General features: G+C 43.8%; 1 protein-coding gene across 1 annotated transcript in view; it reads right to left on the bottom strand.

Annotated features, from left to right (window-relative positions):
- Nucleotides 1-25,543, bottom strand: part of COL11A1 (collagen type XI alpha 1 chain) — a 284,888-nt gene that overhangs the window by 54,452 nt on the left and 204,893 nt on the right. Inside the window, exons 41-46 of the mRNA XM_066624556.1 lie at nucleotides 24,969-25,022; nucleotides 19,206-19,313; nucleotides 14,171-14,278; nucleotides 12,628-12,681; nucleotides 7,452-7,505; nucleotides 4,950-5,057 (exon numbers count right to left, since the gene is read on the bottom strand). Of these exons, the coding sequence (XP_066480653.1) occupies nucleotides 4,950-5,057; nucleotides 7,452-7,505; nucleotides 12,628-12,681; nucleotides 14,171-14,278; nucleotides 19,206-19,313; nucleotides 24,969-25,022 (486 nt within the window). The remainder of the gene's footprint in view (nucleotides 1-4,949; nucleotides 5,058-7,451; nucleotides 7,506-12,627; nucleotides 12,682-14,170; nucleotides 14,279-19,205; nucleotides 19,314-24,968; nucleotides 25,023-25,543) is intronic.

Genomic DNA, 25,543 nt, shown 5'->3' with positions numbered 1-25,543 from the left:
ATTAAACTCAATGGGAGCTTTTGTACTCCCTTCAATAGGAGCAGCATCACACCCCTAGCAATCTCATTCAAAAGAAGCAGGTAAAAATCTCAAGCTGTTTATGACAGATAGTCTCTGAAGGAAAATTTGATACCACTTTGTGCATTCAACATCCAATATGCTCAGCTGTTGAAATCCTTCTCGTTACGAAATTAAAGCTACAGATTGGACTCTGTAGTCACAATGATAATGTGTCGGTTGCAGCTGACAGCACTTTCACAGGGACAATTTAAAAACTGGGTGATGTACAGCCTGATTCACTACCTAGTTAAATTGGCAACCTTGGATTTAAACAGGTTAAGTTTCCATTGAAGCAAACGGTACTACAATTGGCTTCAGGGGCAGTACTTTGACTTAACTGACCTATGGAACTAGTGGTTAGTTAGTTATTTTTGGAAGAACTTGGATTTATCCAGTTCATGACTTCTGGTGGAATACCACTGCGGAATTTATGTGATGAATATGTGTAGTGATATTAGCCATGATTCAGTGCTCAGGTTAGGTTTTCCAATTGTTACCTAGCAGTAGGAGACCCATATCTGACCCATTTTGGATCACAGCCACTGCCTTTGAGAATACTCACTGACACTTAAAAAACCATCCAACAATCCTCATTTTTGTCTGTGTGGGGAATCATAGGTGAGTATTTTGTTGGCAATGCTTATTTCAAAATAACAGCAATACTGTTCATACTTTTTCCTACAGTACAAATCAAACTTACCCAGGTATTTGGTTCTAATGTAAGGTTCACCCAAGAGGGAAGAGACATGACATTTCACATCACTGTAGCTCGTGGGTATATTTGCTCTCCTTGCAAACTTAGGAAAAAGGTTCCCCAAAATAGATAGTTTTGAACTGCGTTGGGGCATTTGGCCTCAGCAATTAAGGCTTAAGATGAGTGGGCACAAAACAGACAGAGATGTAAGCACATTTTATAAGTCCCATTGATTTCAGTGAAAGAGAGAGAGAGAAGTATGTTCTTAATTCTCTCACTGTAATCAAAAGAAGTCAAAAGTGCTTAACTCTGGCTGGATCATACCATTGTGTTCAGGTCAGGATTTACAAGCTACACAATAAATATCTAACTACAAAGCAGGTGCACTGAAGTTATAAGGGTTAGGACAATTTGCAGCCTAAATGTCTTGGATGAATAATTGCCTACAGATCACTCCTTTATAGATGTAACTCTAAGAAAGGTAACGACCCCAGTGTTGTGGATGCAAGTATCTCATCAATTACAATTTGCTGTCGTGACAGATACTAGCAACTTACCTAGCTGTTTGTTATTAAGATTTATTGGCCCATAAACTGGCCTTTAGTCATTCAAACTTAGGCCCAGAAGTATTTTCAAAGTTACACACAGATTGTAATTTTAAATCTGTAGATCAGTGCTTCCCAAACTCCTACAAGGGAGTTGGGAGCACTGTAAGTTGTTGCAGAGGAAGGGAGAAGGCAGTAGTGCAATCCCCAGGATTGTGCTGCTGCCGGGATGAGAAGGTTTTGTTTTTTACTTACCTGCAGCCAGCACTGCAGTCCTGGGAGATCTGGGGGGGGGGAGGGTCTGGGGATTTATTTTTTAAAGGCATTTCCAGTTTTGTGGCAAAAACCATGTACCTTTTTTGTTTTGTTCTTTTTGCAGACACAGGGAGTCCTGCTGAGGGCTCCCCGGACCCCCCAGGACTGCAGCACTGGCTGCAGGTAAGTAAAAAGAACCCCTCCTGTTGCCAGCAGCAGCGCAGTCCTGGGGATCGCACTGCTGCTTTCCCCGCCCCTTAAAGGGGCAGGGACAAGTGCTTCCCTGACTGGTTGGTCAGGACCCACCAGTTTGGGAACAACTACTGAACATAGTATGATGACCATAGGGGAACAGGTGTGTACATAGGTTATGTATGCTGGGATTTGCTGAATCACGATCTTCAAACAATTTACAGATAATTACACTGAAATATCTTCACTTACCCCAGAAACCTATAGGACTTTGACAATTTTGCTTTTGTTGGAGCCAGGGTCCTCACCTGACTCACGGGCATTTGTATTGCTGCATTTTCACAGAAGCCCCATTCATATTTTCAGTTACACAGTCATTTTCTTTGGAATATCCTGACTGTAGTATCTAGTCATAGCTGTAAAGCACCTTACTAAGAAATCCACATTAGGAGTTAAGTGAAGACCATCTGACGAGCTCCATCCTATAACATCTATCGCATGAAATGGGGACGACGACGACTTTAGCCTCTCCCTAAATGATATCCCCAATGGGCTCAGTCAGTATGCAAAGCATGGTTTAAAAAAACCAGACATTAAAAAAAGATTAAAAACAGCACTAAAGATGACACTCTAAGAGGAAAGCAGGTAACCAGGCTCAGACATTGCAAGAAAAGCCATTGTAAACAGCCGTATGGTCAGAATGTGTTAGAAAGAATATGAAAATGTAGCTAGGTGACTTCTAGGACAAGGAGTTCCATAGGGTTAATAGCATTAATACATAGAAATTCCTGATTGTAAGGAATACCTTTATAAATGTTTGCATTAGGTTTACATTTTCAGTATGAATGGCATTTTAAGAAGATGAGATTATAAACACCATGAGAACAATATTGTTGCATCCGTTGAGCTGTGATTACATATTATTTAAAAGAAAGGATACTCTGTTTGACTACAAACATTTTGCTTGTTACTATGAGAGCCACACTATGAGAGACGAAAAAAGAGCTCTTGATTGCTCAATGGTAGTTTATTACCTGGTGTCCTGGTGTACAGAAATAGCACACTTGAAGGAAAATAAGATTCAAGAAACATAATTTAACTAGAGTACACTCCATACAGTACATTTATTTAAGCCTCAGACTAATGGGTGGTTACCCTTATGTAGCATTCCACTACATTATTATTATTATTATTATTATTATTAATAACAGTATTTATATATCGCTTTTCAACTAAAAGTTCACAAAGCGGTTTACAGAGAAAAATTAAATAACTAAATGGCTAAAATATCTAAATCAAATAACTAAATGGCATTAAAATATCTAAAGGTGAAGTATATCGTTCCTTTCCATACAGAGCAAATTTAAATGGAATGTATGTTTGGAAAGACCTAAAAAGAGAAACATTAATCAGTTCCTTAGAATTCTAGCTTGTTTCAATGCTGCACTAGATTCAGGTAATTGCAGGTTTTTTGTGGGTTTTTTGTTTTTTTTAATGAGTCTCATGAGGCCCGAGACTATTAGACTTTAGACCCAGTGCAGGTACTCCGCCGGTCCAACAGGTCCACTGGTCCAACTGTTGTGAAAAGTGCTATAAGGCACTTTTGTGCCAGAAGTGCAGGTACCCCCTGGCACCAGGCCCAGCAGTAGTCAGCGCGAGGTTACAGCACTGGAGGACGAGCGGCGAGGACTCTTGGCAGTACGTTTTATCTCTGGTTGGAAGCAGGGTGTTTCGGGTAAGGGGGGAGGCAGGGAGGGGGCAGAACTGGATGTGGGGAGGGAAGGAGCAGGCCTGAGCGGGGATGGAGAGGGCGGCAGGCTCTGCTGCCATATCCTAACCCATGTCCTGGGTCGGAAACCTGACATGGGTTTCCTCAATTCTGTGTCCACTCAATAGCAGGAACAGATCCAAGAAGACCCATTGGGACCCACTGGCTGCTACATGGGGTAAGGGTACACTATAGAGTTGGAGAAGGTTACATAAGAACATAAGAACAGCCCCACTGGATCAGGCCATAGGCCCATCTAGTCCAGCTTCCTGTATCTCACAGTGGCCCACCAAATGCCCCAGGGAGCATACCAGATAACAAGAGACCTCATCCTGGTGCCCTCCCTTGCATCTGGCATTCTGACATAGCCCATTTCTAAAATCAGGAGGTTGCATACACATCATGGCTTGTACCCCGTAATGGATTTTTCCTCCAGAAACTTGTCCAATCCCCTTTTAAAGGCATCCAGGCCAGATGCCTGGATCAAGGTTCAAGTAGATCCAGCAACCAGGGCTAAAGAGGCTTCCAAAGGCAGACACTCCCCCATGGGATACAGAAGGTACCACAGCAGTGAGGCTGCCTTGCTGGGTGAGGAGTTAAGTAGAATTGGATTCCACATTGGCCAGCCAGATGCCTCTGAAAAGGCCACAAGGATGTCGTGAAGGCTACAGCTCTCCTTTATTTTTCATCCCTACCACCTGGCATTCCAAGGAATACAGCCCCTGAACATGGAGATTCTATTTAGCTAACACTTCAGTTCTTGATAGACCTCATGGTTTTTACAATCTCCGTTTAAGGTAATCTTGGCTGTTTACCACACCACATTTTGTGGCAGTGAATTTCACAGGTTGATTGTTTGCTGCATGAAAAAGTATTTTCTTCTCTCTGTCCTGAATTTATTACCAGACAAATGTATGAGTCCTAGTGAGTGAAGAAAAATAAAATATATTTATTCCCTCAACAGTGTTCATGTTTTTATAAACTTCTATCATATCTCCTTCACCAATAATCTTTTTGCTAAACTGAAGTGTCCTGTAAGGGACAAGTGTCTCTGTAAGGAAGATGTTCCAACCTTCCTGATCATTTTGATTGCAAAGCAAGTCAAATTCATTTCTTATGAACCTACCAGGGAGCCTGAGTCTAGCCATGATCACTGAACCTTAGCCATTCATCTTCATTATGGGGATAATATTAAACTACTTTGCAGGGTTGTTTATAAGAATTATGAAATAAAAACACTAACAATCTGACATGTTATTTATATGGTAAATATTCTTTCTTACACACCTTTGGCTGTTGTTATGTAAGCTTAATTATTAAAAACTGATTATTTTAAATGATATAAATAGAAATAAGATATTCCATTTACTTTGTGAGGAAGGCTTGATCGGGGGGGGGGGGGAAGGAGGAAAAGACAGAAAATAACAAAGCTTACCTGCAGTCCAATAGGTCCTGGAGGACCAGGGAAGCCTCGTGGACCTTCGTCACCTTTCTGGCCAAACATTCCTTGCTGTCCCCTTGGCCCAGACTCTCCATCACCCCCCTAATAGATTAAAACCGACACAATTATCAATACATCATATAGTCAATTTAAAAAAAAAAAAAAAAAAAAAAAGCCTGAGTCCAGATTGATGGATGCCTTAGAAACTCTACTAATGTCACTTGTGTTCTGATCTTAAATTACATAGCTCTGGCATTAATGAAATGTAGTTCTACCTACTTCAGTTAGGAGTGGATTTTGTACTATAAAAAGAGAGCTAGGCTGTAAGAACATATTCTGATTCATTCAATAATTACAGTGAACTTGGATGTGTGTTCTCCAAACACAATTAAAGTAAGTGGTCGAGTCATAGTAAAGTCACAAATAAGATTTTGTTATGTACTCTATTGATCAGAGCAGCTACTGTGCCTAAGAGCAGGAAAATGCTAGTTAATTCTAATTCAGTGAAATTATGCTAAGAGAACAATACACATCCTAACATTTGAACTATGTTGGACATTCTACCTAACTATGTTAGTTCTGAATAAAGGCCTGTCCAGACAATTATGAAAAAGCAAACTCCACCCACACCACACCCACACCAGTTTTGGCCACAATCCTGTATGCAATTAAGCTGCCTCAATGCCATTGATTTCAACCAGATTTAAACAGCCTAATTGCATGGAGGATTGCAACCTTTATTCCAGTTTTGCAAATGACTTCATAAAAGTTACTAGTCCATGAAATAGACAGTTTTTAAAAGGTCATTAAGTAGTGTAGGAGTCTGGTTGCTTGTCAAAGTAATGTCACAAGTTCTGTTCACCAGACCACCGTCTGCACAGCAAAATCATAACCAATGTATCTGCTGGGTGCAACAACAACAAAAATTCAGATTTTTCCCCATGATGAAATATTCTGGTTTGAGTACTGGGAAAAAGCAATTGTTTATCAAAATTAGTGCTATGTTGGAAATTGGAACACCCTTGCAAAAGTAGTGTTTACTTTTCTCAGAAACTGACACGTAAAGGCTGTAAGTGAAGGGCATATCCAAAGAACAATGTCCCATTTTCAGTTTGACATAAGTCAACTAAACAAAAAACACTGGAAAGCCCACAAAAGGGGTACCTTCAAATTGTGGGTACTCTGAGCGTGGGAGGATGGAGGCCAGAATGTGAAGCCAGATCGGAACGAAACACCTTGAATGTAGTGGTTCTTGAAAGAAAGAACCTTCTTTCAAATTGTAAAAATCCCAAATTGTAAAAATCCCTATTTAATAAGGGATTTAAATAAAAGCCTGCCTATGTAAACCGCCTTGAATAAAGTCTTGAAGAAAGACCAAGAAAGGCGGTATATAAATACCTATCATCATCATCATCATCATCACCGACAGGGAGCTATGGAGGCAATCAGCCTCCAAAGCTCCATGGATCTTGTGGCTTGCAAGACAGGCCACTCTGGCAGCCATGTTGCCAAGGCAACAATAGTTAGAGCCTAGATTCTCACTGGTGAAAGCCAGGAGGAATGTATTGCTTATTGTGCATTTAAATTGAAGGAGGAAAGCACTAATGAAGAGGCAAGGCATTTGGTAGCAGGCTAAGGTACCTGCAGGGTCAAATGGGAGAACTGGAGAAGCAGACATGGGGAGCAAAGGAAGAACAGGGTGATGCTTAAAAATCCACCCCAACTTCTATACTGAGTTACCGAGGCACTGGGATGAGGCTGGAAGAACCAGAGGCAAGTATAACAATCTCCTAACTTCCAGTGACCAAAAAGGGAGACCTTCAACTTCAACAATTGGAGCTCTTCCTAGTGATTTAGCGTTCTGAATGTATGCATTCATTGGACATCAATTCCTCACATGAACATGCTAAGATGGCCACTGATGCTTCTAAACCTGAGCAGGAAGACCCTTCAATGCTGGATATAATCTCACAAATATCCACAGCAATCATTAGGCAGGGCTGGTTCATACATTATCATCCATCACATGATGCAAAGAGCTTCAAGGTACAGACTGCATGTTTAAAAGAGTCATCAATCAATCTAACACCAGAGGCGGAACATTCAAATCACCCAATGTCACTTCCAGCGCATCACATTTACCCTGGACTCAACCGACCTGTGAAGTGATGAGTAATCGAGAATCAAAGTAAACAAGTGAATCAGCCTTTGGATATGCCAGCCCTGCTCCCCCATGTAATCAATACTAAAGACTGGAATTAATTGTGCTGAAGCCTCAGTGTTGTGCTGCTGTTTGTTCCTTTGAATTGTTATGCTTGTGTAATACTGAAGCAGCCAAGCACTAACCCAAGCCTACAGTAAGCACGGGGCACAGACACCGTGAGGATGGGATCTGAAACCTTCTCAAGCTACAGAATTATGCCTGAAGTTTTGGTATAACTAAGAAGAGCTCAGGAAAAGCAGTCATTCATTATACATAACAGGAAGGATACTCACAGCGATACCAGGGGCACCAACAGGACCTTGAAGACCTGGTGGTCCAGGAGGACCCTGTAGAAAGAAAAGCAGGCAATGCTAGCTTCTGAAGTCCGATGCACAGGAGACTCACAGAAGGGGTTGTTGCATTATTCAGATCTAATAAACATCACCCCCCTCCCCAATTTCTTTGGAGAGATGGTACAATTCCTCAAAGGTCTTTTATATTCAGGGCAGCCAAGCATTATTTGTTCATTGCTGAAAGACTCTGAGTTGCTTGTCTACAATACATTTGAAACTGACATTTATCAAAGGTAATTATGTTTGCAGTATTTCAGGATATTTAAAAGTGGATTTCCATTCAAACACGAATCAGGATGAGTCCTGGCCTTCCAGTAACTAAAAATACACCAGACCTTTCTGAGATTTATACAGAGAAAAACCAATGATACTTCCACTATCCGTCTCCAAAATAAATGCTTCTTTGTACAAGAGTATTTCCTCCCATTAAACTACAGTTTGTTCTTAGGAGTGCTATGCTGACCTCCATATTGAATGTGTACAACTATATCATATGGTGTAACTCTGGCCTGATCGTAAAAAGTGTCCCAGGAACACAAGGGAAGATGATCACATCCATGCCCCTTTTTGTGAAATTCCAGGGAAGGAAGAGCAGTGGGGACAAGCAGGTGGACAGAGAGGAGTGCCCCCCATCAATCTGCAGCCTGAGGCAACTGCTTCTCTTGGCCTCATGGATGGTCAGCCCTTCTTTTGAATTAATAGTAATGCTTATACAGCTATATGCCTAGACTGCAATCCCACCTTTTTTTTCTTAAATTTTATTGTTTTACATAAACAGAACAAAAACAAAAAAAAGGGAATATAACATCTATAGGTGCTTATGAATTGCTTAACAAAAAGGGAAAAAAATAATTTAAAAAAAAATCCAACCTTTTAGAGGCCAGCGCAAGTCCTTTGTGCTGGCCTGGGAGTGTTGTGAACATGCCATAAAGCCCATTCATGACCATTCTGATGGAGGTTGGGCTGATGCAAGGTTGTGAGCCCGCCTCCACACACCAGATCACAGCCAGACAAGGGTAGGTTCATGCCAACTGAAGGTGGCTGGTGCAGGGGGTTGGAGAGAGTGGCAAGAGGTCAGATCAAGGGCGTGATGTGGTGAGGGTGGGCCAGTGGGTAGACTGGGCCTGCGAAAGGCTGGTGACTTAGGGTGGATCCTAACCCCCCTCCCAGTCAGCCCAGCATTACACCAGGCTGCTCGGATTTCCGCCAGCGTTTTCACTGGCACAAACCTGAGCAACCCCATAAGGTGGCTGGAGCATTACTCGGGGTAAGGGGATAAACATCCCGGTACTGAGTTGCATGGCAGCCACCTCCTAATCTGCTCTGGATATAATGCAGGCCACTTGGCTTACCTGTTTTAGCACACATTGAGACTGGGCTGCCCCATAAGAAATTGTCCCATACAGAATCAGATCACTGGCCTACCCAGGTCAATTCCATTCACACTAGAATGTGTGAATTTCAAGCGGGGAAATTCCCAGACCTACCTGGAGATGTCAGGTTAAATCTACATACAAAGCAGCTGTTGTACTTCAGAGCTACAGTCTCACAAAATGAAGAACTTAATTCAGCTTACAATAACTATTAATGATAAACCTAGTTTTCACAGTTGGTTATGCCTTGACATATAAATAAAACGGAATTCAAAATGATGCTCAAAAACCTGTCTTTACATTCCAAGCAAGCCTGAATAGTTTTTCCTCAGAAGAGATTTTCAGTTATAAACTATACACTTTCCCCCAAAAAAGAAAAAAAGGAAAAAGAAAGAAAAAGAAATGCCTCAGGCCTGCTTGTTCTGAGTCACATAAAATGAAATTAAGACCTGCATTTATCTCAGCAGAGTGCCTTTTTAATCAGGTAAAAACCTGATATGTGTTGATACAAAGAGATTACTGAATGAATTAGAATGAAAACAGTACTGTAATTGTGTCCCCAAAAGCAAATAAAAGGAAGCCAAGCATGTGTGTATGTGAAAATAATGTCCAAAATATGAGGTTTGTCAACCAACTACGGTATATATGGGAAATGTCTGCAAGTATTCATGCAGACACGCACTAAGTGGAATTTCAGAAAAAAGAAGCTATTCATTCATTCATGACTGGAAGAACTTCTATCCCATCTTTTTCCCTCTTGTGAGAGCTCAAGCTGACTTAGAGTCCAGTCCTGAGCTCCCGGAGCATGCAGCTGCGACAGCACTGAAAATGGCTGCTGCCGCATCCTGCGTGCCCACAGCAGCTGCAGGCAGCACCTCGGGATAAGGGGACTTTCGTCCCTTTCCCCTGGGTAAAGGGAGCAGCCCTGCAATGGGGCTATTCAATTCACCGCCAACCTTGGCCAGCGGTGAGGTAAGCGCCTTCGTGTAAGGCTCCGAACCTGACGCGGGAGCTCAGGATCCCAAGGAGCGTTGCTCCACCGGTCCCGCATCCCTCCCTCTTCTCTCCCTTCCCCCAGCACACCTCCTCCGCCCTCTCGCCACCTCCCGCTTCCCCGTCACGCCTCCTCCCCGCCCTCTCCCTGCCCTCTGCCCGCCTCCCCCCTCCCCAGAACGCCCCCTTCTTGCCTCCCCCCGCCCCCGCTTTACTCTCCTCTGCTCAGCAGTCTGTGCAACCGCCGAGCGGCATAGGCCGGGCACCCGCCCAGTGCTAGCCCAGCACCAGTAAGTAAGCCCGGTGATAAGCCGGGGTAAGCCCAATGGTAAGCCAGCGCGCTTAGCTCAGGATTGGGCTCTTACATAAGAAAATAAAACAATGCAAAAAAAACAATAAAGCAATCAACAAAGATAATACAAGGATACGTAAAAAAACAACAACAACACAGTTGTAAAATTAACTGGAAAGACATAATTAAAAGCCAGGCAGAATAAAAAAGTCTAAAGTCAGAGGCAGGGCTGGGTGACCCATGAGGCTAAGGGAGACGGTAAGGGAGGAGTTCTAAACTTCCCCTGCCATGACCCATGTCCTTCTCCGCCGCAGGGTTACAGCAGGCTTCTGGAAGTCACTTTCACGAACCCAAAAGTAAACCGGAAGTGACTTCAGTTGCTTCTGGAGGCCTGAGCAGGCCCAGTGTAGCCTCCAATTCCATCCGAGGGCTTCAATTTGGAGCCAACCGGACACAAAGGTGGGTGGGAGGCCAACCCTGGACCCTCCAAACAATGGGTTGCAACCCACTAAGTGCATCCAGACCCACAGTTTAAGAAACCTTGGATAAGGGAGATAATCCACCTCTATCTGCCTTCACCTCCACTGCTTTGCTTCCCCTAATTCTCTGAATTAAATGGAACTGAAGCAGAGGAGGAAGTGGGGAGGAAAGGCACTCTAACAGATTGTTTTCCTCTCCGTGGCACTTCCTCTCCTGTTCAATTCCCCTCTTGTTTTTCAAATCCAAACACCAGGAGCCCGGAATGGCAGTCTGATGCTAGGTGGAGGTATTTAACAGGAAGGGGTACCTGACCTGAGTAATTCTATCAAGCTTCCCTCAAGACATGATAAGGGGCCTTCTGATAATTTACTTCACAAGGGATGGAAAATTGTTTTCAAAACTTGTGAAAGGCAGAGATGTTCCACAGTGCAAAGCTCCATCTCTTTTCTGAGTGTTATTTTATTATCTTTATTTTATTCAAGACCTGTTTATCTCACCTTTCTAAGACTAATGTACTCAAGAGATGACTGACAAAAACAAAGCAGTACAAAAATAACTGAGCAATGAATCAGTCATCAAATATATCGCAAACTTTAGCACAGCATAAAGACACAAAGCAGCAAGGTTTACTTCTGTTTCTTTTAAGAATGAATAAAAAATAGGAACAAATCAACCACACGTACTTTCAGAAGGAGGAGGACAGACAGAAGGGTAACCATTTCACACCTTCTGGATTGGAAAAAGTCATTTTCTTCAGAAAGTCAAAAGGGAGGAAGACAAATAAGCCTCTTTGGGGAGAAACACCCAAGTCTGGAGGAGGAGGAGCCCTCTCAACTGCAGGCACCAACCCTACTTCAGAGGACACCTCTAGGCCTCTCTCAGGCTCACCCGGTTAAGAGAGAGTTTGTGGCGGACATTTTCTTGAGGATCTTCTTGGCAAAATGCTCAATACTGAACCTCTCTCAACAGGGTAGGCCTGAGAGAGTCACTCCACCACCACCATACAAACGCTGTGCACATAAAGGTGGTCTTGGGGAGCAGACACGGGTATTTCTGAGGTATTGGGTCCCAAGTAGTGCACAACTATGCTGACGTCAGAAGCCAGCCTGGAGTGAGGCCTCTAAGAATGGTCTGAGGGCTCAGGCAGGCCTGCATTGGAAGAGGCAGTTAATCAAATATATACTGGACCCAGGCCCCCAAAATGCCCACATTTCTCATAATGGGGAATCCCTTGCTACTAGATGATGTAACTTTCAAATCACTGTCTCAAGGACAATGCCAGTCTCTGAGAACACAGAAAATCAGTAATTTAAACATCTAATAATGCCACATGTAAAGGTACAAAAGCTTCCCCTACTTAAGCCATTTCTGCCCAAAGTTGCATATACACAATGGGATCAAATGTGTACACCTGTGAGCTTAGCAGAAATGGGTTAAGAACAGGTTAGGCTGCAGGTGTCTATTTTCAAGCTGCCTTGTTCTTAAGTGCAGCATCATGCTCTTAAAGGCAGAGAGCCTCACTCTGTGATCAAATGAGTGAACTGTCCATTAATTAACTGGGATACCTCTGCTTATCTTTATAAGAGCAAATCTGACAATCAGTCCTTCAGAGTCTCTCACAATACTTGTGATCTTGCGATACTTCTGGTGATGGCAGCCTAGTACAGCCACATTTGCATCTTGATTATTTATTTATTTATTTATTTATTCATTCATTCACTTATTTATTTATATCCCAACTTTCTTCCCAAAGCATCTTGTTTGTACATTCTTAAGTAGGAGAGCTATTGTATAGTGACACTAAAACTATTCCTTGGCTTTCATTGGTTTGAAAAATGTGAATTCCTTTGTAGAACACAGGGCTCTGTTTGGTCATCATACTGGCTTTTGATACATGTTTTTATTCATTCATTCCCAAGAAATAAGAAAAAAAGCAACACCATAAAGGCAGTAAAGGTGTGGGGGGGGGGGCACTCACATTTTCTCCCTTGTCACCTTTACTCCCTTTCTGACCCGGTTCTCCAATTTCACCCTGTAATAGAAGAAAAAAAAAAACACATGTTGTTAAGTTTCTCCTGTCAAAGGGCCTGTTTTTCATTGAACTGTGGTCAATATTGAAGAATCTTTAAATGTCACCATATTATTCTCATCACCTTATACAACTGTTTTATGGGTGAAGGCCTGAGGGGGGCCATTTTGCATCAATCAATCATGCTTTGGTCTAACAGATTAGCACAAGTATTGACTGCCACAGCTCATAGCACAACATGGCCTCATGTTGAAATCCACTTTAATTGGATTTAAAATGAAGGAAACTGCAGGGAGGGGGGTGTTTAACCCATGTCTCCTTCAATATAAAGTGACTCTAATTGCACTCAATTGAAGGTTGGCTTCTTGCTTCTGTGCACAACATATCACAACTCAGACTATAAGCAACCAAGTCAGAGAGTTTCTGTTGACCTTACAAGACAGTATGAATGAGACAATATATTATGACCCACCCAAGTAGGGGAAAGGGGTCTAGAGGGGACTCCTGTGTAAAGCCACAGTGATTTCCGAATGGGGAGGGAAAGGAGGTATGCTAGCACTCAGTTTCTTCTCCTTCTAGTAAGCTAGCACCTCTAGCCAGCACCTCAGTGGCCTCTTGCTCTCCTGACCAATCAGAGCTACATTCTCTTGCACTTTTTCCCATTCCTGGAGATTGTACACAGTTGGAAACTTGTCCAGCTGCCCATCAATGGGGAGAACCAGATGTGCTCCTTCTCCGCTGCATAACAGAACAGATAAGTAGCACAACAATAAGAGGAAATAGTTGTTCAGCAGCAAACATAGGATTTCCAGCCTGTATTTGCTGCCAACATGGGGCTGAAATAGACTGCTGCAAAGGTGGGAGTAATATGTTTAAACCTTCCTCCATCAACCACATTTTTTTTTCAATGGCTTCTCTCAGATGCTTTTTTCCTAGCTGGGATTCTCATTAATCCCACTGTAATAATAACGTCCCAAGTTTTGAAACTACAGTTTGAGTCTCGTTATTTGAAAGGGTTCCCTTCCCAGAACTCACATCGCATTAAAGCAAATCAATTTAAAAAACATCCATCCATCAACAGCCTTGTTGATCTTTGTAATGCATCAAACAGACAATCAGTCTCTCTCTAGGCGCTTAGGAAGGCTTCACATGGAGGCGGCAATCCCTCCCTTCACCAGGAGCTGCAGATCGGGGGGGGGGGGGGGAAGGAGATAATCACTGCCTTTAGCATTCTTTCACATGCTCAGGGGGAAGGGAGGGATCCTTTGCCTCAGAGTGAAGCTGTTCTAAGTGCCTGAAGAGAGAATGATTGATGGATCGTCAGCCAGCTGCTCTCTCTCACATTAACAAGGCTATTGTTAAATAACTTTTCCCCTTTAATTTAAAGGGCCCTCCCTTGTCATCGTGTTGAGATAAAACCACAGGTAAAAAATCTGTGGATAATTAGGTTATTCTTGTATACCAAATATAACTGCAGACAACAGGGACTGACCTTGTCACCATCTTCTCCAGGAGAACCCGCTGGACCGGCAGGACCAGGAAGACCAACGGGCCCCTGCACTCCATCACGTCCTGCTGGGCCTTGAGGACCTTTTTCACCCTGTTTTAAATAATGAAATATTATTCATCCTATTACAGGCGAATATTTAACAATGCAGAACCGAACTCCCTATAGGAAAAGCACCAACCAAGCATCTCAGCATCCACCAGTGTCAGGGTCGTCTAACAAATTGAGCGTTGGACAAAAATCCAGGTCAAAGTTGAAATCAGCTTAGCACCATAATGACTGATCTCAAGGAAGATATCTCCTTATCTGTTAACGAGGTTAATCACATTATTATTCACAATTTTTATTCACAATTCACACTTATTGTGTGAATGAGATAATGATTGCATTAAGAAAAAAGTAAGTAAATAATAACTTTTATTCCATGAGGGCTGATGCATTTCTGATGGCCATAGCAACTCCCCCCCCCTCACTTTTCCAATATGTGGATTGTTAAACATTATATGGGGGCATGTCCCGTGCATGTGTGACTTGTACAGAGAAGTAATCTTGGTTGCAACAGTGAATCCCTTCTTTTGAAGTCAAGGCTGTCTGAATGGAAAACTCCCACAATCCACTTTTTCATCCCATCTGTGCCTTGACCTGCTTAATGCTGATCTGCTTAACCTGCTGGAATGTTGACTACTCTTCTGAGGCTGCCTGTATTCCATGTTTCAGACTCCACTGGTAATTACAGTGAGTCATACTGTATGTTTGCCGAACTTTGGTTCTCTATCTGTTGTGGAAGCACCTAGTAACACTAGCTGCTCTGTGGTACATAGAACATGTTTGTTTTGATTGGTTATCCTTAGAGAGCAAGCTTAAGGCTCCAGTCCTATCACCAGCACCACCAGCATCGATGAAGCCATGCCAAAAAGGGACACACCACAACCTATGGTGGTGTGGTGGTGATCATACAGCCTGAAGGAGGTTAAGTGAAATTATTTTGTACTTAGCTCCTGCCTGATCTCCAATGAGTATACTCAGAACATAAGCCACCTATTTTGGTGGCATATATTCAAAGAGAAAAATGGGGCAGGGAGGTTTAAAATGCAGGGGATAAGATCCGGCGTGTGACATTGTCACAGAATCCACCCCTCCTGCCCCCTTCCCACCCTCAGTTCCTCCCCCCTCCCTGCCCAGTTATGTGCCCAGTCCTCCAACTTGCTCTCTCTCCCAGCCATCAGCCCACCCCTGTTGCTGATTTACTCATGCTGGGGGCTCCAGGCAAGCATCTGCCATATGGCTGGCACCACGTGCTGTTTTCGGCAGCGGCCTGGTTGCACACTATATGGCATTAATTTTGCTACATCACTTGCAGTAGATCGGGCCGCACTGCCACATCACTAGTTCTGGCAGCATAGCCTGATCATAGGAATGGGCTGATAAATTACAGGTGTTAATTGATATTATTCACCTTCATGCAATACAAAAAATTCATAGGATATCTTTTAATGTTCTGGTTTTTCTGAACAGAAGTCTGCATATGTCACCTTTCTTGCCACCTTCTACATCCTTGTTACTTAATTCCACACGGGTTCATCTCCTTTCAACTATACCATGCCTTCTTCTATCACACACACACAGCCCCCGCCATGTCGTAAACCATCTTGCTTCCTGCCTGTATTCCTCAAACCACTTCCTTCTCCTCCTTCAAGTGCTATCTAAGAGCTAGGAATCAATGAAAATCTGTGATTTCCATTCTGGCAAGCAAGAAGTGCAGTGCAGAGGCATAGAAAGTTTCTTGAATATAGCAACAGCTTTCCAAACCATTATCACAGATCCATGAAAGAAAGAAATATTCTAGAATATTTAACTTTATTATGCTGGGAACTGCATTTTTCATGCAGAACTGTGATAAGTAAATATCCTGGCACCGTGCATAATAGAAAGCCAGCAAAAAGTTAAAAATAAAGATCAGTACAAGGCTTGCTGCTCACTCCCAAAGTAGACAAAATGCAGTTAATCTAGCTGGCTATACCACTTGGCTGTGAACTGTGCAACTCACATCACTTGCGCCGTCACTGCAAACGGAGTCCCTGCTTGCTCCAGAATATTGGAGAGCCTTGAACAAGGCACCATAAGTGGATCCCCTTAATGTAGAATTGTTGAGGCAGGTAAAGTTAGAATTCTCTTACCCTTGGACTTTTATTAGGTGACATGTGGCACTGTCTTGAGGCTTTGACAATACTCCAGCTCACCACCCTTGGAAGTTAGACCTGCACCTGACTCTCTATCCAAATCTCCACTAGTCACATGAAATTTCTGATATCCCTCTGCACCCCTCCCCGGTTGCCTTCTGTAGAGTGAAAGGACTCCCTCAGCAGGATATATGGCACTGCTTTGTTCTGCAAAGGACAAATTAAATGTTCTCTGGCAGTAGCTCTGCCATTGTAGGCATCTTCACATGCATTTGGCAGACAATATACTTATATTCTCTCTGATTGGCCACAAGAGACAAAACTGAACTCATGAGCTACAAAGCTGCAGCTCACTGTCTGTAGTGGGACTATTTCTGGTTCACTTCAGAACTTGACCACTTTAAGCCTTTAGAATGCTGTGCTCTCTGATCGACTTTGGCAGATTCAGAGTCAAAGCATTCAAGTTTTCTAAGAACTTCGCACCTAGTCGCTTGCTCAGTCATGATAAAGACTCATACATATATATTACAAAACTTGAGGCTTTACATTGCAAAACAGCTTAACTTGTTACCAGAACCATTGTCTGCATTTCAGGATTTCAATATGCTTTTACGATAAATGCATTATAGATAATAGATGGAAAAGAGGAATGAAAACACAGATACAATAACTTGTTAGAGATTACAGAAAGAAAAAAAATAAACAAAAATATTCCAAAAGAGGAAAAGAAAACAGATTAATGTATTTCATGAATACATTTTTTCAACCTTTGTTGACAAAATGCATACTGTTAATGAAATAGAGTCAATGTATTAATAATTATTCTCTCTCTCTCTCTCTCTCTCTCTCTCTCTCTCTCTCTCTCTCTCTCTCACACACACACACACACACACACACACACACACACACACACTGTCAGAGGCTGTACACGCTTGGAAGGGAGTAAGTTCCACTGAACAAAATGGGAGTTACTTCAGGGCAAACATATTTAAAGCTTGGGCCGAAAACCCTTCTGGATCAGGTCAAAGGTCCATCAAGTCTAGCATCCTGTTTCCCAAAATGGCCTTGGGGAGCTCACAAGTAGGAAGGGAGCTGACATGAAAGAAAGAGCCATCCCCTTCTGTGGCCTAGAAACTGATATTCAGGGGCACATAGCCTCTGAACCTAGACAATCCTCATAGCCATAATGATTGGTAGGCACTGAAGGATTTATTCTCTATAAATTTGTTTAATCACCTTTCATAGCCCTCAAAGATAGCCACCATTGAGAAATTCTGTAGCAGCCTTTCATAAATTACAGCCCAAGCCTATTTAACTCCCTATGAGGCAATGCAGTGGCACCAATGTGGATATAGCTATACCCTGCAGGAGGGTTTGGGCCTCTAGAAGCCTTCTCAGGGTAAAGGGACATTTGTTCTCTTGCCCCAAGATAAGTTCCAACAGCCAACATGGATGATTTTCACAACTGCTATTGGAGAGTGCTGACTCCTTCACAGATCACAGTAGGAAGCATGATGGTGTTACTGCATCACTGTGTGGGGAGTTATAGCCCAATCCTGAGCTGCCCAGTGCCCAGGGCTGCAGCAGCACTAAAATGGCTGCCACTGCATCCTAAGTGTGCCAGGCAGACGCTGGCAGCTCCCAACATTTCCTCAGAGGAAGGAGACACTTGTCTTCTTCCCCTAAGGTAAAAAACCCCACAATGGGGCAACTTGACTCTGCGCCAGTTAAGCAACCCCATATTGGGTCAGGAAGTCCAATGTGAGGCTATGGATCCGGCAGAGCTAAGCTTCGCCAGTCCCGCCACCTCCCACCCCACTCCCTCTCCCTGACCCGCCTTTTCCCTGCTCTAGCTGCCTTGGAATGCCTCCCCCCATGCCTCCCTCACCTCTCTGCTGCCCAGCCCTCATCCGGAGCCATGGGCAGCGACCAGCTGGCTTCCAACTGGCGATGGACCAATGTAGGCTCGAGCTGGGCCAGTTCCGGTGGTGGGCTGGCGCTAAATGCCACAGGCATGCTTTACTGTACGTCTGCAACAGTGCACGCTGGGAATAGGTGGGCATGAGCCTGTCAGGATTAGGCTCTTAGTTAGGATTGGACTGTTACTTCTAGAAAAGTGTGTATAGAATTGCAGACTAAAGTATTCTTGATTCTCATAACTTGTTTGATAGTTCTTTGAATCCTGGATGTTTCTTAATACCTAGGATATATTGGATTTTTTTGATAGCGAGTGAAAATAGTCACACATCAGAAATGCATAGTTTAATGGTTACTATCCAATATACTATATTTGTTTTTAGAAATTGTTAATGCGCACAGGCATCACTGTTTCAATCTGACATTCAGCTGGCTTGCTAAAAAGCTATTCCAGCTGTTTCTCCACATCTGCAGTATGATTCCATTTGTCCACACACAGGTTTTCACTTACAAGCTACACTTGAACAAAAAGATAGCCGAGAAAGCAGGAATAACTGGTAATGAAATTTGATAAGAAAATGAGAAATATGAGAGCACTTTGTAAAACAGAGCATTAGGCCACCAAGTTTAAATCACAGCGAGGGTTTGACAAAATATTTTATCAGCAGAGGCAGCCACCAAGGCACTGGTAATGATCAGCTTTGTTTAACCCCTCCTCCTAGGCTTTAGGATTTGATAAAGCGTGCCAAAATGTCATCCAGTTTAATTAAATTTCAGCCATATTCCATTGTAAATAGAAAGGGAGTACAGGCACGTATGCTGGGCACATATGCAATAGAAAGGCACTGGAGTGTGAAGACCTAACATTATTGGATATGAAAAGTAATAACTTCTGTAATATAACAGCCTTCAGAATTACTCACCGGAGCTCCCTTTTCTCCTGCAGGTCCAGGAGGACCCTGAGGCCCTGGGCGCCCCGGTAAACCAATTGGTCCAGCAGTGCCTGCTGGGCCACGTTCACCCGGTGAGCCCTGAAATTAAAAAAAAAAACAACATCATTGAACAACGTAGCTCATTTAAGCATGTGTACAGCTAAGAGACTGACTGAGAGCTCAGATGCCTTCAATGCCCCACACATCCACAGTAAGATGTACAGGGATTCCTTACACTGAGTTACAATATTTGTCCATCTAGTCCAGTATTGTGTACCCTGACAGATATCAGCTCTCCAAGGTCATAGCAATCGGTCTTTCTCGACCCCAAAACCAGAGATCCCATTTTTTTACCTGGATATTTCAGGAAATAACAGCTCAATCCTATCCCCGGCCGCTCTGCTGGGTGCAGTGGTACCAAAACGGCTACTGCTGCAACCTGCGGAACCGCCGAAACAACAGAGGTCTCCTCAGGGGAATGGGACCTTCATCCCCTTCCCCCGGGGAAAGCCCCAGGCCCTGCAATGGGGCTTCTCATGTCTGTGCTGTTTTGCTGATGCAGGATTGAGAGCCTCAGTGTCAGGCCTGATATGGAGGGATATGGCAACACAGAGATCCGCCAGTTCCACTACCCTCCTGGGCTAGTTCTTCCCCCCACCCTGCCCTCCCCCTGCCCCAATCTGCCCACTGTCTGTCTCTCCCCTACACCAAAAAATACCACCAGTTGGTGCTACAGGTGTGCCAGCCAGCCCTTCACACAGTGCTGAGGCTCAGCGCCAACTGGTCCTAGCCCAGTACTGGCGGCCCCTCCTCTCCAGTGCTGCTGATGTGCCTTACGGCCCATTTGCAACACCCAGCGATGGTGCTAAGAGCCCATAGGATTGGAACTAAGTCTGGAACTCTCACATAAAAGTTATGCACTCTACCGCTGAGTGATATGGTAACGGTTTGCCAATCCTGTGTGTCTTGCCAGGGTACTAATTTTTGAATTACTCCAGTAATGTTAAAACATTACTATTGTTTTAGTAATGGTTGGTTGGTTGGCAACCTTCAGACTCGAAAGACTATGGTATATGCCTACAGCGCCCAGTATTCCCAGGCAGTCTCCCATCCAAGTACTAACCAGGCCTGACCCTGCTTAGCTTCCGAGATCAGACAAGATCAGGCATGTGCAGGGTAACAGTTGCTGCTTTAGTAACGGGGTACTCAACTAAAGAGGTATTAATTTTAGAATTTTGGAATTCAAGAGCAACAGTCTGTGCGATGACTCAAGTGATGATATACACGTAAGCAGTGGTGTCAATGTATGAGGGGAGGGGTGGGACATACATGGTAATGGCAACTCATGTTTGTGTCACATGGAGCTGCAGCCAGTTCACATAAGTACCACGCATACTGGTCCAGTATCAGAAGGGGGCCTAACACTTCTCCATGATTGCGATTTTATCTTGAAGCATAAATTCCAGGCAATCTCAGGAAGAACATCACAGCCCGCTTACATCACACCCTGCTATTAATCGTTTTGAAAGAAGAGCAAATTATTTCTTAAGCAAACTACTCCTGATTTTTGTTCTATAATTGCCATAATACAGAGGATCAGGTCAATATTAACTGAATAGGGAAGCCTCGGTGACCTTTAAATGAACCAAGCTTGAGTAGCTACAAGTCTTAAAGCAGAACGATTCTGACATATTCCCAAAAGGTTTCTTGTGTCAGCATTCAGCAACCTTTGCAGTACCATGACAGAGAAAAGATGACAATGAAAGAAGCACAAGGCCAGAAGATAAAGAAACATGAAGGCAAACAATCTCCATCCTTGATCATGTGTGCGCGCATCTAATTTTCATGTAGTACTTTCAAAGTGATATGTTGACTTGTTTAAAAAGAACGGATCTGGTCTTTTAGTATTCTTGCTCTAATGCAGCATTTTCAGATTTTGCACTTTATTGCTAGCAGGAAATAGGCAAGAAAGGATACAGAGCATTTCATAAGTTATGACAAGCTTAATGTTTATCGGTTTATGCTCAATTTTTAAAAGGCTCAGAAACACATCTGATAAGAGTAACTTTTGGAAATCAATTCCATTTTCTTTTTCAAAAGCAACTTGCAGTCTCCATCATTTATACATGTACTTATAATGTAAATTACCTTCTTTATTGAAACAGTTTGTTTATTTACATAGTTTATTCACTCAAAATCTAGTAGGAATCTTAGGGCCCAATCCTATCCAACTTCCCAATACTAATGCAGCCCTGAGGAAGGGAACAAATGTTCAGCAAGGGAAGGGTAAGGGAAGGTAAGGGAACAAATGTTCCCTTATCTTGAGGAGGCCTCCATGATTGTCCCCTAGTGCGGGATACAGAGCATGCCCCATTGGCATGGCTCTATCAGTGTTGGAAAGTTGGATAGGATTGGGTCCTCAATGTCAAATAAAATGAACAGAAGTTTAGGGCACAATCCTAACCAGGTCTAATCAGAAAGTGAGTCCTACTTTGTTCAATGGGGCTTACTCTCAGGAAAGTGTGGTTAGGATTGCAGCCTTTTTTCCTATGTTTCATTTTAAATTGAGGCAAGACAGTGTCGGCTTTATGGAGGTTATTCCATAGAGGTTACTTCTCAGGATTTGTGATATGGACAAAAAAAAGGAGAAGACAGGTTCCCTAAAGGTAAACCATGGTTTCTTATTACATCTGAATTCGGTTACTGAGTTTAGAGGTCTAGAATTGGCAGTTGTCCATGCATCTCAATTCTTTTCAGAGATTTATGTACAAATGTTCCTTCCCATTTCCATGGTGAAGTGGCCTCTTGAAGTATAGCAGTGGCCATAACTGGTTTGTCAGTGGTTTGTAAATTCAGATAGAAGGTCAAACCAGAGTTAGTACAAACAGTTTGCAAACCAGTTTCAAATACTAAGTGGTCAGATACATATAAACCACAGTTTGCGGGAATGCTGAGGCTCAGATAGTAAAACAAGCCATGGTTTAACTAAACAAGGTGCAGCGCAATCCTAACTGCTCATTAGGCTGGCGCAAGGTCGCAAATGTGCCGTAAAGCATGTTTGCGCTTCCTCAGGAGGAAGCTGCGCCAGTGCACAGCGGTGGCTGGAGCACAGAGGCTGCATCCAGCCTCCGTGACAGCATCCGCCAAGTAAGTTGCGTCAGCTGAGCTCGGCAGATGCAGGGGTGTGGGTGTTTGGGAAGGAGGCGGGAGGGAGGCGTTCTGGCACAGGGGGAGGGTGGTTGGAGGGCGGTCCCGAGGGCGAGCGGGGGAAGCGGGAGCCGGGGCTGGGATCCGGCAGTTATGTCGGATCTCAACACCATTCCCCGAGCAGCGCGGAGTGGCTTCAAACCAATCCACTTTCCTCTGACTTGTGCCACCTCAGGAGGTGGCACAATTCTGAGGAGACCCACAGGGGCTGCAGTGGCTTTCTGACTGAGCCACTCTGGGCACCTATCCTGAACTGGATACTGTGCAAGCCTCCTAGCTTGCCTGTTCCAGCACAAGATAGGATTGCACCCTTAGTTTCATATTATGCATGGTTTCATAATTGGTGCTTTTATTTTTGGAGCAGACTGTGGCCCTTCCTCCCCCCCCCCCCAGCTTTTTTTTTCTGGGACAGAACTGCCATTTGTGACATTGGTAGCTATCTTTCTGGGGCAAGGGAGTGAGAGGCAAGAAGTAGCTACAGGGGTCCCCTCATGGTAAGGTTCCAGTTCTGACCCCCAACCTCCACCACTGCTTGATATGTAGGAGACAAGAACAGCAAGCATACTTTGGGCAGACAACATGCAATTTGGCTCTGTTTGGGTTCTTTGAAGTTAAAAAGTTCATTTCAAGTTGCCTATGTGAAGCAATCTCGTTTCAGAAACCCAGTTATCATGAAAAGCAGAGGGGCATTTTGTTTGTTTTAAGTCCCTCTGATACAGACAATTCCATGTTGGAAATATCCAAATCAGAAACGGCATGGCAAGAGAAGTACAAGATGAGGGCTGGCCTTCAATAGTAACATGGCATGCCTGAAAAGCATAGAAACAGATTAATGCTGCTTTGCTTTGATTAGGATTCCCAGAGAGTGAGAATTAAATTTCATGGCAATTCTGCTGTTATCCTACAGAGGTTAGCTGTTTTGTTTTCACATTTTTATTCAAAAAGGAAGGACTTTAAAATCAGACTAATGTATCCCCAAATTAAAATGCAAACAACCAAAACCCAATGTGCTACTGGTTTTACAACCTGCTCCTTCCCCTGTGAGTACTTTATTGAGGCTCTGGAGAAGGAAGACCCGAGAGCCAAGCTCTGTGATCTGGATTATACCATAATCCAGGGCTTTTCAGACTGGGGCGTTGTGACACCCCAGCCTGGGGGCCCTGGCCTCTGCCCCCTTAAGAGAAGGGGGCAGCCTGGAGGCAGGGAGGAGGCAGTGGCGCGATCCCCAGGGTCACATCGCTCAGGGGGCTGCAGGGACTTGGGTGCACATACCCAAGCCTCCTGCAGCCTCCCGGGGGTGAGAAGAGCCCGGCGCAACCTTCTGCAGGGCTCCTAGCAGCTGTTAAAGTGAAAGCGGAGCGATCACGCTCCACTTCCACTTTAGCGGAGGTGGGGCATGAGCACTCCGCTTTTACTTTCACAGCTGCGGGGAGCCCTGCAGAAGGTCACGCCAGGCTCCCTGCACCCTGGGGGGACTGCAGGAGGCTTGGGAAAGTGCACCCAAGCCCATGCAGCCCCCTGAGTGATGCGATCCTGGGGACTGCGCAGCTGCCTTCCCCCCGCTCCCATTGCCTCCCCCTGCCCCCGCAAGCACTTACAGTGGCTCAAACTCTCCTTGAGAGTTTGAAAACCACTGTCATAATCGTAACAAGTGCTCATTGGTCATGTGACCAATACAGTGCCACATTGCTGGTCGCCCTGGGGCAAGCCCTGCACTGCTCCACATCCCGGTGCCCCATCCTGATGAGGCACTGCCACCAGTACTGAGGAATTAGGGGTCAGTGTGGCCAAGTGGGCTCCCTCATGCAACTATGTGGCCACCTTTTCATTTGACTGCTGCCAAGACAAGCTGAGCGCTGAGCAAAACCAACTCGACTGCAGACTGACCTACAACTCCAACCAAACTCAATCACAGGTTTGTCGTGGTGTGCTAGAAGCTAATCCTCACAGAGCTCACAGTTCAGTGTGCACAACCTTGCACAACCAGTTTCAGTACCAACTGCCCTACCTGAAACTCCGCATAAGCAGATCATTTTCTGGCAGACTGAATGAATCATGTGACTGAGAGCTTTGTGCATTACTAAGACAACTTGGTTTCAAAACGGAACCGAAACCTTAGATTTATTCCGAGGTGTTTCTGAATTTCATATTTATCTAACTCATATGAATCTCATGAGGAAAGGAGAGCTGAATAGAATTTCATAGCTTTCTTTGTAGGCTATGTTTTCCAATTTCCTGCCACTAGAGGCTTTTTTTTCTTCCCTGTCTTGTAATATCTAGCATAACAAGTAAAGACAATTTACCCCCTGCTGATAACAGCAGGTTTCAGATAGGCCGATACATCTATATAGTTTCTTCTGGTTTATGGACTCATTAATTCCCATAATTACAAGGAAACTGTTGTTGACGGATCCAAATGACATACATTTGTGTACTGTTCACAAAAGCATATACATATAGCAACATAAAGAAATAAAGCATTATTGGTTCTAACATTGGTTTCCATGAAAAATTGCATTGACCTTAAAGCATACTAATTCTACTTACAATTGGGCCAGGTGGGCCTTGGGGACCTTCTCCTCCTTTTAGACCACCTGCACCCTACAAAGCAGAAAAGTATTATTTATTGATGCTGCACAGCATTTCAAACATTTTCAACTAACGGAATATTTCTGGCAGCCCAATCCTAACCTGCGCTGGAACAGGAAGGCCAGTTGGCCTGCCCTGTATCCAGGGTGGGCTTGGGGGCCAAATGTTGCTCAGGTAACAGGTCCCCTTACCCTTTGGTAAGGTCCTTGGACATTTATGGATCAGAAGGTCAGCTGATGAATAAGGAACTAACTAAAAGTATTTAAAAAAAATATTTAAGAATGTTCTCAGGAAACTGTGAGCTAAAAGCCAGTTCTGGGGAAACAGAAACTTAATTAGCCATCAGATTGGCAGAGTTGAGAGGTACACTCTTCCTTATATAAGCTGTAGTTGAGACAGGGCACTAACACAACAGGGCAATTTTGAATGCTGTGAAGAGGAAACTAATGTTGCCTGATGAGACAACTCTAGTATTGACTCAAAGCTGGATAGACTTTGCTTCTAATCTTGATCTGGACTAGTAGGGAAACAAC

Source organism: Tiliqua scincoides, chromosome 4 (assembly GCF_035046505.1).
Source record: "Tiliqua scincoides isolate rTilSci1 chromosome 4, rTilSci1.hap2, whole genome shotgun sequence".
Classification (NCBI taxonomy): domain Eukaryota; kingdom Metazoa; phylum Chordata; class Lepidosauria; order Squamata; family Scincidae; genus Tiliqua; species Tiliqua scincoides.
This window is presented reverse-complemented; position numbering and strand designations above follow the sequence as displayed.